The following is a 16,130-nucleotide window of genomic DNA, read 5'->3' as shown; positions in this document are numbered from 1 at the left end:
GGAATTAAATTATGATTAGCCTTATTCCTGGTGCAAAATGTATTAAAAAGTGCATAGATTTTTTTTTCCTGCCTTGCAGTGGTTCACTGGAGTTTGGGCAGGATTTAGTGAAGATTCCTGTTAGCTGCTTTGGCTTTCTTATCTCTGTTTTGGTAAGATAAAAGGAAAAGTGAAAGATATGTTAGCCAGTCACACTTACAGGACTGCAGAAATGAGCAGAGGTTGGTCCTTTGTAGAAAACCAAAAATGTTGTACGCTGTCTTTAAGGAGGCTTTTAAAATTCCTACAAACAAAAATCTGCCTGTCAGAAGTGGTGCTTAGGGCAGGTTTCTGTATAAGCTAACTCGTGGAGGGCTGGGGCGGGCAGGAGGGATCTCTTCAGAGACCCGTGAATGCCACGGCGGGTGGAAACAGCCTCGTTTCGGTCAGGTGGGCAGAGGAGGAAGGCAGGGTCAGTGCTTCAAGCTCTGGTGGCTTGCCCTGAATTATGTTTTAATCTGTCAAAACAGATGCACAGCCGCAAATGTTACATGTTGCATTCATATTTTCCGAGCCCTGATTCCCTGCAGACTGGCCATCGTCATTTCACGGAGCTCTCCCAGGACGCCTCTTCAGCTGAAATTTCAGACCTCCTCTTTTCGAACTCTCAAAACCCAGACCATACTGTGGACCTCGTTCCTGGCCTGATGAAACCCTGAGTGCCGCACTGGCGGTGCTCTCATCTCCCTGTTTCTTTTCCAGTAGATCAGATGAGTTAGTTTTTTTCCCCAAAGGAATTTGCGTTTAGGAAGCAGCCTGGGAACTTGGCAGGCTTGTGTGCAGGAGGCCCAACGCGATACGTGTGCGGGAGCAGGAAACCGTGGCGGGCAATGAGAGAATCGGGCCGGGGAGCCAACTGTGTGAGGTGCCCATGTCTGCTGGGAGCTCGGGGCGCTCAGCAAATCAGGTTGTCGGTCCCTAAATTATCAAATTACTTGTTTTTCCTTCCCAAATGCTTAGAAATGGAGAAGGAAAAATCAGAAATTAATACATGCTTTCTCTCTAAATGTTCTTGCAGTGCAAGTCAGAAGAGTTACTTGGATTTCCTTATAAGTTAAGGTTTCCTAAATGGTTTTGCTTTCTGGTCATTTTATAAATAGCCAGATACTGTCCTGAAGGGATCTCTCTAAGCCTGAACAAGAACTTTTCACAATGAGAGATAAGTTGCGAAATTGTGACCCAAACCATCTCTATCTGAATCAGCAAACGGGTGTTGGTGTCGCTTTCTGCAACCTTACCATCATGCATCTAGTTCAGAGGTGCTGGTTAGAAAGGAGCAGCTCAGCTCAAAGCTGCACGTGTGCCTTGCTGAGCTCCTGCACTGGCGAGTCCCGTCTCCCGGCTGTGCTTCCCAGCCTGGCGCTGGTGGCCTGTCCCTTTGGGTGCACGGTCTCCAGACGCGGGTAAGCGTGTGCCCGGGGCACCGTCAGCAGCATGCAACTACCCGTGCCAATCCTCTGCGCGTGGCGTGCACCTAATGCACCACCTCGGACAGAGGTCTAGGAGTTTTGCTCCTTGGTGTATGTCCTCTAACGCTTGGTCTGGGTTAACTGGAACCGCAATCTGACGCTCTTTCTGGTGTCTCGTTACGAGCTATGCTTGGCCTTGTCAGCACATCCCAGTCAGTTTGCCTGTTTCTGTGGTGTCTTGAAATGTGTTGAAGAAACAGTGCTGTTGTCGCGCAGATGACGCGGGTGAAGGTGGCTACCTGCGACCAGTATGGGACGTGCGCGGAGTGCCTGGCCGCCGCTGACGCTTACTGTGGGTGGTGCACCATGGAGACCAGGTAGGACTTGCTGAGTCTCAGCGCATTTTGGTGTGTTCCTTGGCCCGCTAGTCCAGCCAGGAATTCTTGGTGCTTTCTGTATTTCCCCGCAATCACATTACTGTTAGTCTTTGTCCATTTTGTACCAAATACATGCAGCGCTTTTAAAAACAATTAAATCTGGTCTCAAACTGCTGGGATGCTCTTCTGAGCCAGGATTTGACTGTAACCGCATTGTTACGCCTGCACTCGGTTGCCAGTGCAAAGAATAGCTTGCAGGCATCCAACCATGGGACTGCGAGAGCCAACACCTAGTTAAAGACCGTATTTTACCTCTGCGATTACTTGTGAGTAGGAGACAAGCCACACTCTCAGAAAGCAGTTAGCAGATTTAGACTCCACATCTGCAAGTGAAACAGACAAAATGCAGAGAAAATGTCACCTTTTCCTTTTCTGTTTTATATTCAGCGTGGCCTGCTCTCTTCCATACTGCAGCCAGGTGCTGTGCCGATGCTAACGGGAGTACACACTCCTCTCGTGGCAACCAGACACTTTAAATACAGCAGCAAAGCTTTAGTCTTAACTGTGTGGATGGAGGAGAAAGATGTGAGCGCAGGCTTTTCTTGGGATCTCTTCTTGTAACGATTACAACGTCTTTATCAACTATCTTAAAAACAACCAGCCGTGAATTGTTCTGTTTCAGGTGCTCGCTGCAGCACGAGTGCGCAAATTTCAGTGAGGCCGATTTCTGGACGAGTGCAAGTGAAGGAGTGCAGCAGTGTCCTTCCATGACCATCTTGGAATCCGAAATTAATATCGACAAAGATAACCCGGTACATTTGATATGGATACTGAATTAATTATACGCAGCATCCCATAGAGTCATTACCCGCGCTCGGGGCTCGTAAATACCCGGCATTGCAGCACCCCTCCGTGGAGCTCTGAGACGGCCCGTGGGACGTGCTGGGCTCGGCTCTGTGTTACAGCATCAGGGCAGGGTTTGCAGAAGCGCCCGAAAGTGGCTTCCTGTACTTAAACACCCTGGAAATCAGCAGGATGTCAGCTGCTAAAGGTGTACATAAACAGAACTTTTAAAGTTGTGAAACTAGTTAGACCCGCTGGAATGACTTACCATGATCAAAATACAGATGACCAGCTGCAAGCAGCTGAATCAGCTCATTTTTGTTTTTGTATTGTTACTATTTTTAACGGTAATTTAATTATATTTATTTAAAGTTTTCATCAAAACACTTTATCTACCAAAAATAAGATTTAATATGCAAAAATGTTTAATAAAAATGCCCATAATTTCAGTGATTTTTGTTTAGAGACAGACCTTCCTCCAGTGACAAAAATCTTTTTGTGCCAAAGTCCTTGACAAGCCCTAGCACGGGGAAATGGCTTATAAACAGGCAACATTAGGGGCCAGAGCCCAGGAACAGAGCTGCAGAGAAGGAACTTGGTTCAGCAGTCCGCAAGACCTTGAGCACCAGTTTGGTTTCCGCTTTTAACGCGTAACAACGCGGTTGGGGGTCCGCGAGGAAACGCTGGCGGAGGCAGTAGGGGCGTGCCAGCCGAGAACGTGATCCTCTACGAAGGGATTCCTTTTCTGCCAGGCTTCCAGTTCCTTCACCTTGGGCACTGGCAGCAAAAAGAAACCGCCTGAAGCCCGCTCAGTCGCTGCGCAGCAGGGAAGGATGCAGTTAGTGTCCTTGCTGCCTGCTAGCAGCAGCCCTGCCGCCAGGACTGTGTCCTCTCCGCCGGGCAGGGGCAGCTCCTTGCCGACGGCCCCTTAGCAGGCCGATAGGAGCTGGAAGGGTTCGACACTTGAAAGCAGGGATTATTTTCTGTTTTCTTTCCTGCTCTTCCTCCTGCTCCTCCGTTTCATGAGCCGATCCTCCCTGGGGTTCCCCCGGGAGCGGCTGCAGCGCCCGAGTGGCTCTCCCAGGCGCCGGGGGAGCTGAGCAAGGAGGGACGTGTCCGGGCAGAGACGGCTGGGGACAACTTGGGCAGATGGGAAGGGTTCGGCCTTTACTTTCTTTTTGTCTTTGATCATCCAATAAAGTCCTTGGCTAGTTTTTAACGCCAGCTGATAACATACCAGCTGCATTTGCTGGAATTTGTAGTGACAGAGACTTTACTACTAAAGCAAATTTTTGTATGCATATGGCTTTTCGGAGTTCAAAATGCATAAAAAGGAAGAAAATAGTTACCGGTAGACTTGTGCTGGAGTTGCTAGCCTATAAAAAGCTTGCGACTCATTCTCAAATCTTCTATATACATGTTTACAATAATAACAGATTTTTTTTGTCCAAATATAGGCCCTGATAATACAAATAAATGGGACAATCCCGAACCTGAATGGAACAAACATATCGTGCGATTATGGGAATAATATCCACACAGTGGCAAGAGTTGCTGGAGATTATGTAAACCAATTCATTTATTGCAGTTTACTTCCACGAGAAAAATATCCAGCATTTCCAGATAACCAAGGTACGTAGAGGAAAACAAACATTCTAACCACTTTTTTAGGAAATAATTTTTCATGGTTTTTGTTTTTTAATTGGATGTGCAAATAATGCATACAGCAGGGGGGAGGTTGCTTCTATTTTATAAATCATGTCATTTTAAAGTGTGAGAGTCCCACCATCGTAACGTGAATTGACAGTATTTTCAAATCTATCCATTTTTGTTTCAAATAGCAGAATTCAAAAGCCAGTTAATGTACTTATCAAGATTTATCTTTTGTTGTCTGGCTAAAAGCTTCTGCTTTAAATAAAGTAAATATTAAAATAAATAAGTTTTAGCCTGGTGGAAATAATATTGCCATTTTCAGTTGTTCCTGTTTAATTTCTCTTCCAAATACGCACTACCCTTCAGGAGAAGTTCCAGAAGAAAAGCAAATAACTACAGACAGCTCAGAAACTGTAATCTCATTTGTGTAATCAAAAGTCAGATTGAGATCTGCTACTATTCCCCCCAGTTTTAGATGCTGCCAGGACTGAATGCCCATCTTGAGGCTACTTGGAAGCTGTGTTCTGGAGGTGATGAGCACCTGCAGTTCTGGTTGAAGTCAACTGAGACTTGAAAATCAAGCTTACAAGATCTGGTACTGGCTAGATAGAGATTGAGACACCCAGTTCTGTAACTCCTTCTGAAAAGTTTGATACTTCATTCCGGACTTGAGTGCTTACTAAATCTTTATCTTTCAAGACCGGAGTGAATGCTGTATTGAGGATGGTTGACTTCAGTTGGAGAGGAATTAGCTAGTCATTTTGAAAATCCCACTTTTTATAGGCGAGTTTGTAAAGCTACATTGTTTTTCTCCCTAGCTATCTAAAGAATGGAAGATCATTAACTGTTTTGTATTGTTTGTTACAGCAATGTCCAAATGAATTTCTGGAATCCAATGCACTGATTTATTGTACGTCCCCTGAAAGAGGCATTGTCTCTTGTCCCTTGTGCTTTTATGGCAAAATTGAGGGGGAAAAAAAAAGTCGGGGGGGGAGGAGGGCTAGTATAGTAATGTTAAAATAGTATAGCAATAGTCAAAAAGGATTTCCACTCTGCAGGTTTGTTACCATGGGGAAAATGAGTGGGGTTTTAAAACATGTTAACTAACATGTTTTAATTACCTTTTTTTTGAAGTATCATTTAGCACCTACTGTAAGCTAAGACAATAATTAACTCTGCTAATTAACACTTGCACAAGACTTGGGAATTTTCTGCTGAAAGTCACAATGTTCTTTTCTGGTGAGGGTGATGTAAAATGTTGATTTAAGAGTGAAGAGTTTCAAGTCAGAGGGCAAGAGATGAGTGGTCCAAGCTCTGAAATGCAACTCTGAGGAAGCCCTAGAGAAAACAAATCAGATTTAGATGTTGTTTTCCCAGGGGTATGTCTTGTCTTCTAAGACAGAGCACAAATGAGAGAGACTCTTGCAATCCAGTGTTTCTTGGCTTGATTTTTTTCAGACCATGTGATCGTCGAAACTGCTCTCCGGGTCAACAACAAAAATATTATCTGGGCCAATTTCACCATCTACGATTGCAAAAGAACTGGAAACATTTACCCAAAGAGAGCGTAAGTGATCTCAATTTACATACAGCAGAGCCACCAAAGGAGCTTGCTGGGGAGGGCAGGGGAGGGGACAGCGCACTGGCAGGCAGTAGGTGACCCTGCAGTGGCTCGGGCTGGAATGGGTGGTTGTATCTCCTGCTCCTTTCCACCGGGGTAAATTGAGCAATTCAGAACCAAGGAGGTGCATGTGCACGGTCTGAGGACCCTCACTGCGCGGGGTTAATTGAGCGAGAACAGTCTCCCTGCCAGCGGGACAGTTTGAGGCCTGGGCAGGATTTGGCAGGAATGTGGTTGTTGCACTGCCAGGGATTTACAAAGGAAGGGTCCTAGCAGCGTCTCAAGCCATCTGGACATTTTGGCTTTTTTTTCCCCCTAGTGCGAATAATATTTTTATATGAAACTTGTTCTGTTAACCCTTAGGACGCTGAACTAATCTCCCTAATGAATCCCTTGTGGGAATCTGCAGGGCAGTATGAGAGAGAGGGTGATGGAGAAGAGTGCATTCGCATTTAAGCTAATGTGGATTATTTGTAGTGTAGGCATTGCCAGCAGGTCATAAGAATATGGAAACGTCCTTGGGGCACCGGGCAGGGCCTGAGGCTTTTGTGGGAGCGTGCAGGTTGCGCTGTGCCAAGGGGAGGGAGGGTTTCTGGCTGCAGAAAGGGTAGGCAAGACCCAAACTCATGCCTTCTGATTGCCGAGCGGCTCCATCCATCTCCACCCACCTCTAGAAAGCGTCTCATCATCTGCAGTTGCCCTCTGACATACTCCAAGAGCAGTTTCTGACCGATCCCTCGGACTGGAAACCAGCAAGCACAAGGGGAGTTAGCAGGAGGCAGAGTCTGGGGGCACCGGGCATGTGGCACAGAGCCCGAAGCAGCTAACGGGCTGGGAGCACGTGGCTCTTGGGCTGCTGGAAGGAGGAGGAGGTTGGAGTGCTTGTTGAATGGTCTGGGAAGGGTGAGCTGAGGAAGGCCACGCTGCACAGGGAGAAGGAGTCGAAGCAGAAAGAAGTGGGCGTCAAGGTAGAGGGGAGAGGACAAAGACACAGCGGATATCCTTGGCGCTGCTTAAAACTGGAAAAGTCTGTCTGTCCTCTGGCTTGCAAGACAAGTCAGGCGAACAAGCCAGGCGCGTGCCGTGCTGAGTCCTCTCCCCAGCTCCGGGGCTCTGTGGGAGCAGCCACGTGCCCCTCCTCGGGCGGGACGGGATGGGGCGAGGTGGAGGGTCTGGCTTCCACCCGCAGAAGTCTGTGCATGTTTCACGGGTACAGCAAGGCAGTCTGATCATCGCGATCCCCGTGGTCCTGCCAGCGTGAGACCCCACACCCTGCATAAACCATGGGGAAGAGCTTTTGTAAGGAATTAGCATGACTGACTCTGTGCAGAATCTGACAAAGGATAAAAGCGTATTTCTTTTATTAAATAGGGAAGGAGACCAAAGCTGGTAGCTCCGACTCTCCCTGTGATCTAGGACCAGGGTGGTGATGCCCCAGGCACTGTCACCTCGCCTGCCCCGTAGGGTTGGCCATCCTGATACTGTGCTGGGGAACATCATCAGGGTGCGAGTGGCCGACCTTATCCCCGGTCACAGCTCACGGTGAGAGGAAGAGAGAAAATGCCAGCACCTTCAATAGATGGGTTTTTCCTAGGCACCATTAAAGACTGAACACCATGTGTGAAAGTTTCTAATTTGGCTGAGGTTTGGCTCCACTGAGCAGCCTGAAATCTGCCCTGTTTCACTGCACCTTTGGCATTTCAGATGCACCAGCTGCCTCTCAACGCGGTGGAAGTGTTACTGGTGCCCCTCGAAGTACGTGTGTGTCTCCAACCACTCGCAATGCGAGGATGCGCTGCAGATCAAAGTAAGGCCCGTCAAACTGCTATTTTACGAGATCTTCCCACTTTGCTATGTTGTTGTTATCGTTTTCCTTCTTTTCCTGGGGGAATGGAAACAGATGGCCTTGGCTCTGCCGCTCTGCCCCGTACGCTACGGTTACGGGTGGGGGCAGCTCGGGGAGCTGCGGTTCTGTGTCCCTGACTTGCTGTGTGGCCTTGGGTAGGTTTCTGCAGTTTGTAATGTAATAACACACATAGCATTTCTAAAGTGCTTAGCAGACGGAGGGCTGCTAGGGCCCCTCTGAAGTGTTGTTCTGCCTGTTCATGTTTGCACCGTTCTCCAAAAACACGGGTAAGCACCGGGCTGGAGGCAGGGCACAGACCATCTCGTGTCACGGTCCCCGGTTTGAACTTCGCTTTATTTAGCGTGTGCTGAGCACGTAGTTTTTAGAACGGCGTGTGGTACGTTCTGATCCCCTTTTAGCAGATGGGGAAGCTGACGTGGAAGGAGGTGGACAGACTCCTCGGTGCACGGGAAGAGTGCTGGCGGGGCGGGCTGGGGGAGCCCGGCTGCGCGTGTGCTGCGGGTCGCGCAGCCCGGCGACGGGAGGGTCCCCTCCGGGAGGGCTCTGCGGGCGTTATTGCACGGCAGTCTCGGCCACGCTCCTCCTGGCAAGGTGCAGCTGTCCTCATCCCTGGGGCCCCTTTGCGGGCTGCCGCAGCGGCCGAGGCCTGTGCTGTGATGGAGTCCGTGCATCCCCTCGTCCCCGTAACGCTGCGGAGCAGGGACGTGGGCAGGGCAGGCAAGCGTCGGCTATGCCGTGCCTCGGGCTGCGGCTCCCCTTTCCGGCCTTCGAGCCCAGCACCGTCCCTTGGCTCTGAGCGCTGACCCGGTGCGTGTGCGTGTGGGCGATGAGGCTCACAAGGCTGCGAGCAGTCGCTCATGTGTGAGGAGTTCCCACTGAAAGCATTAAGCTTTTCTGGTCACGTCAGCAGGCTGTTTCCCTTGGCTCTTCAGTACCTCTCAGGTCTGGAGTAATGCCTTTATTCCTGCGCATCCTCGGGATGCCTGGATTTAAGTAATAAAATAAATGTAGCAATACTTTACAATTCGTTTAGCTTTTACTAGGTTGTTGTGGTATGTTAGTAATTTGCTAGAGCAACACTGGCAGTGCTCATCTAAAGGAGAAAATCGCCCCTTTCCAAATTATAGCTTCTAATAACCCAGAGGCTCAGCATGTTCCTGCTTCTGAAATTTAAATTGAAGTTAATTTAAATAAAATTGGCTTTTTAGCAATCAATCTGCTGTAGATCCAAGCCAAGCTTTTACACTTTAGATTGAATATTCTTTGGCATTGGTGCTCTGAACTTCATCTGAGCTTTTTCAGCGATTCCCCATGCTTGTCACCTTTATGTACTTGGGCGCCTGTGTCAGACTTCGCATTCTCACCTTGCAGACTTGACCCCCGAGTCCCGGTAGCTTTGCGGCTCCTGCCCCTTTGCGGCTCCTGCCCCTTTGCGGCTCCTGCCCCTTTGCATCCTGCCTCCTTCACGGGGAAATAGGCAGAGCGGTCCAGACGCGCTAAACGGGGGAGGCAGATACGGACAACACACCGCAACTTCATACATTATTGTCTAATATAAGAACAATAAGAAATGTTTCCTGTCACTGCTGGGCTGCAGCTGCTTGATTGTTCTCTGAGAATTCAGGACAGATTTAGCCGCCTTTCTGTTTTGTCAATTGTTTCTGAATGGATTGTGCTGCTTTATGAATGTCTTAACCGTTTGTAATGAACAGTTTAAAAAAGCACCCTTCGCTTCGCAAATTGTTGAAGTTTCAAAAAATATCTGGGTATTTACTGTGTTGTCTACATGGGAGCTGAGCACTTGAAAACCGTAGTTATTTGTTATTCACTGTGTGGGAGTGATCCACTGAAATTATGTGAGGCTGTTTCTGCTCCCCACCTAGACAAGAGGGGAGGACTGGATAAAAACCTCTGAGGATATGTGTGAGAGCATCCAAAGGCTGCTTGGCTTGCAGCGTGAGCGGGTGGCGTCGGTCAGCAGGGCGGCTGCGCGGCCGTCGGGGCTGCGGCCCGTCCCGTCCCGTCCCCGTGGCGCGGGGGCCGATCGCGTGCTCCGCGGAGGCCCGCTTCCAGCCGGCACCCGGACGGCAGCTCGGCCTGGCCGGACGGCCGCGAACCTGCTCGCGGGGCAGCTCGTGCTGGGGGTGGTGAGGGCGGGCGGGCGGCAGCCTGTCCAAACGCCGGTTTCCCCGCGTCGGCTCTGAGGCCCGTCGGTTCTGTTTTGTTTTCTCCTGAGGGGCGGATTTGCCAGGGAGGCTGCGAGTCTCGGACGTGCTGGCGACGGATGACCTCGCAGTACCGCAGACAGACCGACCGAGCGGTGCTGAAAATAACCCTCTGGCAGGTTGGGCCGCACGTCCCGCTGCCTGGAGGGGTCCGCAGGCCCTTCCCACGACGGCGCGTCGTTACGCCGTGCCGGTCACGTGCGGCGTCCCGCGGAAGGTGTCCCGGGGTCACAGCGGGCGATGGGCACGGAAGGAGGCCGGAGCTGGGGCAGACGGGATGAGTACTCCGCCGCCGCTCTCCCCCCTTCGCGGGGACGTTCTCCCCGCTCCCGCTCCGCGATGCGAACGCGGGAGTTGACGGGAGCTGCCGCTCCTGGGACCAGCCGGGAGCTGCCGCGGGGGACGGCGGCGGCGGCATCCTCGCGCCTCCGGGGCTTGGCTGACAAACCCGCGCGTCTCTTGGGTCTGCGGCTGTTCCCGAGTGACAGCGCTTCGGGGCAGCCCAGCCTCTTCGTGTTCCGGAAGGGGCAAATCAACGCCCAAACCGTGTGCCAGCGCGTACGTGCGTCGGGGTGGGCCGCTACTGCGGCGGTTCACGCGCCTCGGGCCCCGCGAAAGCATGGCCTCGGGGCTGCAGAGGCGCTCCCGAGCGCCGTGCCCGTTTCCGAGCGTTGTCTCCGGACGCAGCTGCCCGCTCTTGCTGCCGAGCGGGAGGCGAGGCGTGGCCTTTGTTAGAGAGAAGCCAAGACGCTGGATCGGAGAAGAGGAGACAGGTCGGCGGTGGAGAAGTCGATGTGCAGGTTCCCACTCTCAGGAGAGCGGCTGAGTGGCAGCGGGACTGCGGGGGGGTGCCCGAGAGCCACAGCAAACGAATCCTTAATCAGGGTTTGTAGTCACTGCTGGTATACAGGGCTTCTCACCACATCTAAGGGCAAAGCTTGGACGATAAGAGGACTTTTTAAAAGGCCTCACGTTACTGGATTGACTTTGTTCTGGGGAAGTCGCTGTGCAACCTGCGACTTTGGCAAATGCAAAATTGTCCAAAATAACTTGTGTCCTTTGACTTGCATGTGGCTGCTTCCTGAAACACCTGGGCAAGAGCTGTTATTTAGCGGAGGAAGGGGAAGTGCGTTTTGCGTGGCCCAGCCCAGGTGTGCCCGCAGAGCCGCGTCCAGGGCGATGCTGCTGCTGTTTCAGAACTGGAGCCACGCCGAAAGGCCTGCGCTGGATGCGGGATCTCGTGTGCAGACGGGGAGCTCCGGTGCATCTGCACGCGGTGAGCCAGGAAAATGCCACTCAGTGCGGGAGTAAGAGCAGAAAAGGGGGTAAATCTGAGCTGGCAGTCCCAAGAGCATTGCGGGCAAGGGTGAGCGCCTTGGGTAGGAGAGGCAGAGAGGGGCCCACCTCTGTGATCGCTGAGAGCTGAGTCGTGCGGGCTGAGGCTGCCAGAGCCCTGCCCTGCCTGTGCTCGCTCCCGCTGCGGTGCCAGGGAGCGCGGGAGCGCGTGGCTGGGGGCAGGCTGGGTCCTGGCAGCCCGGCAGCGGATCCGCTGCACCGGCTGGGGCTGCACCCCGGGACCGCATGGGCAGCGCGGGCCCTGGGAGCCAGGCGTTGGCACCAGCAGCACTGCTCTGGGTGAAGGGAGCAAACCGGGATCGTGGACGGAGGTCTCCGGGAGCCTGGCACAGCACAGTGACAGCTTCACTAAGCCTTTCCACATGCTGCTTCCATCCGCCCTTGTGTGGTGTGAAAACCAAAGGGTGAAAGCCAGAGCTGCCTATCGTGGCAAAGGTAACTGTGTGCTTTTCCTTACTTTCTCTCCTCTGATCGCTTACTCCAGAGCTGAAGTTCAGCTGGATATTGCACCTGGCTCAGGCACATTCCTGCTTTATCTCTGTGGGCCTTTTTAATACTCTTCCCACTGATTTGGGTAGAACGACTTGCAGGATAAGGTGCTGTGTAGTCCTGTAAACATGGTTATTCATACCCCAGTCTGAACTTTAAGGAAAAAAAATGTTGCTGGTGTTTTCAGGGTGCTCCTGAAAGCTGGTTTGCTGGGAAGGCAGCATCATGCTGGCTTCATCTGTAGCATTTTAAACATTCAGACCCTTCTCCCTGATCCAGGCCTGAACGATATAATCAGCTGGAAAGCTCTATTTCTAGCTGCTGATGAACAGCAGGAGAAAGGACTGCAAGACGACAAGTTAATCAGTCCTCTAAAGTGTATTTATCTAGCAAGCTATGCTGGCTGCTGTGACATGCAAGGACACCCCAGGCCATAGGAGCTTTTGCATGAATTTGCAGTCGTACCCCTGCTGGTTTTATTTTAACTCTTCTGATTCTCGTAGAGGAGACGTGGGACTGAAATCTCTCACCATTGCTTTGCTTTGTTGTTTTACTTCCCTTATCGTGTGCATCTCTCTGTTATTTAATCTCCTTGTTCAGGCAGCACCAACTGTGCTTGGTTAAGATCAATGTCTCGATAAGAAATGAAGCATGTTTTCCACAGTCAAACAAGCACTTCCAGATAGTTCCCTGACTCTAGCTGAGCTTAGGGAAGGCAAGAGGAACGTCACGCTTGCTGCGTGTTCAGCGCTGGGGATGTGGTCTGCTGCGCACCTCGGCTTTAGGCCAGACTCAGCTCTCGTGAGCCCAGATCCGGGACAACAGCACTGTCGTCAGCAGAGTCACGGTGGGGTAGCCTTCAGCGCAAGTGAGAAAAAAATCTTGCCTGCTGTAAATTATTCTGCATAATGGGCCAAATATTTTCTTGCCGTTTACCCCAGTGGCTCCACTGTCAAAGGCGTTGATCTGGTTGTACCCTGGGGCAATGCAGAGCCTGGCTGCGTTTTTCCTGTAGTTCTGCAGGGTAATTTACATCTCACGAGTGAACAGGATGGACTTGTCATACAGATTTGGATTGTGAGTCAGCTCCAGTATCTGAGCCATCAATTTAAAGTGAGAACAAAAGTAGGGGGACAGCTGACCTTTTAAAATCATTTTTCAGCTTCATTTAGACCTTTCATTTCAGCTGTCCTACTGCTGCAGTCCCCTTCCTGAAGCCCCTGCGGCTCATTATACGCTTTCTTCCATGCACATTGCATACACACAACCCCCCCCCCCGCTTCTGAAATCGTAACGTGCGGAAGGGAGACCACCGGGAAGCGAGATCTCTGCAGGGGCTTGCGGAAATGCGCACTGCGACGCGTGAGACTTTGCTCCCCGCTGGGAAGAGGGGTCACCCCGGCAGATCTGCCGCTGTACAGAGCAGCACATGCTGTCGGTGTCACTCGGCCCCTTCTTCTAACACTTAGGTGGGTGTAATAAGGGAGCCGGCCCAGAGTGGCAGCTGAGGCGTGCATGGGGACTTGCCTTTTATCTGGGAGTACATCTATTCCAGTGTAGAAGGGTGAAAAGTCCAAGACTGATGGCACCATCGCTCAGAGAGCCAAGACCTTCTGTCATCCAGGTACTGGCAGAGGAGCCCTCTTAGGAGCGAGGGCAGTGCTTATTTCATTCCTCCCGTGTCCTAGACTGCCTGCCAGCGAGGGCACCAGTCCAGGATGGCTGTGGATAAGCCATCTTGGGAAGCAGGCCACCGTTTCATGGTTATCTAACAGCCAGCAGAGGCTACGGATCGTGAATCGGTACGTCTTGGTCTGGACTTAAAGCTGGTGACTCAGGGGAGGAAGGCTCCACGCTGAGCTACTTGTCTCTCTGCATCACAGTGCCTGTTTGGTATTTCGCTTTCATGGGTTGCAGTGTGAAATAGATGTTATCATTAGTCCCCCTGTTTCTTCGTGTGTCTTCACTGCAGAAGCTGAGCGTGCACCCTGCTAACCTCTCTTTATTTTCCTTGTTTTGTAAATAACAGGAGAAAATTGACTGTCCGCAGATTGTCCCTGCGCCTTTAGACCCAATGCCCACGGGAGCTGCTCAAGACATTATAATCTCACTGGCTAATGCGACTTTCTCTAAGGTAAATGAGTTTCTGGAAAGAGCGGAAAGGTAACCGTGAGCTAACCTAAGCTCCTGAGCTGGTGTGCAGCTTAGGAGGCCAGGAACCCGCTGAAGGGTTTTAAGTACAAGCTAACTTCTGCCTCAGAAATGAGGTGATGGGTCTAGTCCCACTTTATACTGGCAGCTGAAATAGCCGCATTAACAAAAGACGTTGGTGGAAAGTAGCCACCCCAATGGCAAGTGAGCTTTCATGGCAAAGCCAAAGGGAAATGCAGTTTGTGTACAGACATTTTCCAGGGCGCTCCTGCAATTAATGACAGGCCTTTTGCATCCTGTGGAAAAAGGAGGTTTATGCACCATGTAAATAGTCACTAGAACAAAATGTTTGGGGGAAATACAATTCTCATTTTCCTTGTGGATATTTGTTTCCAGCTAGAGAGTGTGCGGGTGCCGAGCTCTTGCAGAGCTGCATGTAAGCCCATCCCCATGGCCCTCCAGAAAACCTCTAGAAAATCAAGAGAGAGTCTCAGACATGAAAGTGCAAGCAGAGGCAGAGCCGAGAACTGCAGCAGAGTGCCCTGTGCTAGCTGAGCAGCTGGTTGGAATACAGCAAGGAAATATGTTTTAACTTTCGGTAGTCACTGCGGAGCTGCTTTTTTTTTTTTTTTTTTTTTTTTTTGAAAAAGTCCTTTCTGTGACATTTTCTGGCGTATGAATTGTCACAGGGCAAACAGCGGGAGTGGACCTCAAACGCTGTGTTCTGAGATGCATTTCACACCAGAAGAAACCAGAGGAATTTAGTGTAGGGGATCTGGGCACTGGGAAAATATTTGACTAAGCTCTGGTATTTGTAGCAAGCTGCCCTGTGTCGCTTTGGGTCAAGCCTGCAACTAGGCCCTGGGAGGCCTGGTGTGCAGTGTCCCTGTGGAGGATATCCACACACTGGGCAGCCAGGTAATGCTGCCTTTTTTAGGGCGATGAGGTGACCTGGGAAAGCTTGTGCAGTGACAAAGCTGGCGTCCCTGGAGGGCGGCAGGAAGGAGCTGCAAGACGTCGCGTTAGCAGCGCTTCCGCCAGGCCTCGTCCTCCTCGGTGCAGCAGCAAGAAGGGCTCTCCCGTGCTCTGGCTTGGGCTCCCATTTCCTGCAGAAGGCCTGGCCTTTGTAAACAAGGATGTGCCCCTCTAATCAGCAAAAAAGGGCGAGAAATTGCTCTTCCTCTGTGGATGTTTGAGGTGGCTAAAGAGGAAGCAATACCGCATGTAACCTGATAGGAAATGAAGTCAACAGGAAAGCGAGCGAGGCACCTCCATTCCCACAGCGTGGCTGGAGACTCTCCTGCAGTCCGACTTCCCCCTTCCCACCGCCTGCAACTGTCCCGCAGCCCCTGGGCAGCGGTAGTTCCCCTTTGCTCCCTGGAGGATCAGCAGAGCAGTGCCCCCGCACCTTCGTTAGCATCCTGGAAGCTGTTAGTGCGCTGGCAAAGAGAGAGGGGCGTGGATTTATTTTAAAAGTGGAAGTTACATGGGTGCAAATGATTCATAGCAAAAGATTCCAGCTTCTGTCTTAGTGCCACATGTGTGTTCTGTGAGTCAGCAGCTCCATGCCAGCAATCTGATGTTTTCTTTCTTTTTCTTTCTTTTTTTTATCAGATCTGTCAGGTTTTAAAGTGTAGTTAGAGCTCAGTAATGGTGAAGCACTGACTTGCTTGGAGATGGGATTTTTTCCTGCGGAGTGGGAGCACAACAGTAACCAGGCAGGATGTCATCCCTTGCGTTACGAGTGAAACAGTACAGAAAACTCGTGTTTGAACATCCTCCCAGCTAGAACCTCAGCAGCAGCAGAGATTTGCTCAGTACAGCTGTTAGGAGAAGAGAGGTAGCCTTGAGCCCAAATCACTGACTGGTTTACAATCCAGTTTAGGCAGGACTGGGACCAGCGTGGCTCCCAGTGTAAGCTGCAGCCCGGGCTCTGAGCTCCGCCTGTTTACAGGAACACCCCTCTGCCCCCAGAATACTGTGCTGACGAGGGGTTACCAGCCTATAACCCCCGGCCACGCGCGTCTCCTGTTCTGTTCGTGCCGTGGATCCCCGACTCCAAAGGAACTGTCGGGTGTCTGGCCGTTCAGCTTTCTAGCA

The 16,130-nt window shown here is 51.2% G+C and overlaps 1 protein-coding gene across 1 annotated transcript in view; it reads left to right on the top strand.

The window, feature by feature from the left end:
- The window catches only part of PLXND1 (plexin D1), a 90,992-nt gene that overhangs the window by 22,130 nt on the left and 52,732 nt on the right, over positions 1-16,130 (top strand). Inside the window, exons 4-9 of the mRNA XM_064519257.1 lie at positions 1,725-1,825; positions 2,508-2,637; positions 4,126-4,300; positions 5,780-5,888; positions 7,647-7,749; positions 13,909-14,013. Of these exons, the coding sequence (XP_064375327.1) occupies positions 1,725-1,825; positions 2,508-2,637; positions 4,126-4,300; positions 5,780-5,888; positions 7,647-7,749; positions 13,909-14,013 (723 nt within the window). The remainder of the gene's footprint in view (positions 1-1,724; positions 1,826-2,507; positions 2,638-4,125; positions 4,301-5,779; positions 5,889-7,646; positions 7,750-13,908; positions 14,014-16,130) is intronic.

The sequence above is a fragment of the Dromaius novaehollandiae genome, chromosome 12 (assembly GCF_036370855.1).
Source record: "Dromaius novaehollandiae isolate bDroNov1 chromosome 12, bDroNov1.hap1, whole genome shotgun sequence".
Taxonomy (NCBI): Eukaryota; Metazoa; Chordata; class Aves; order Casuariiformes; family Dromaiidae; genus Dromaius; species Dromaius novaehollandiae.
Note: the sequence above shows the minus strand (reverse complement) of the source record. Positions and strands in the feature narration are given on the sequence as shown.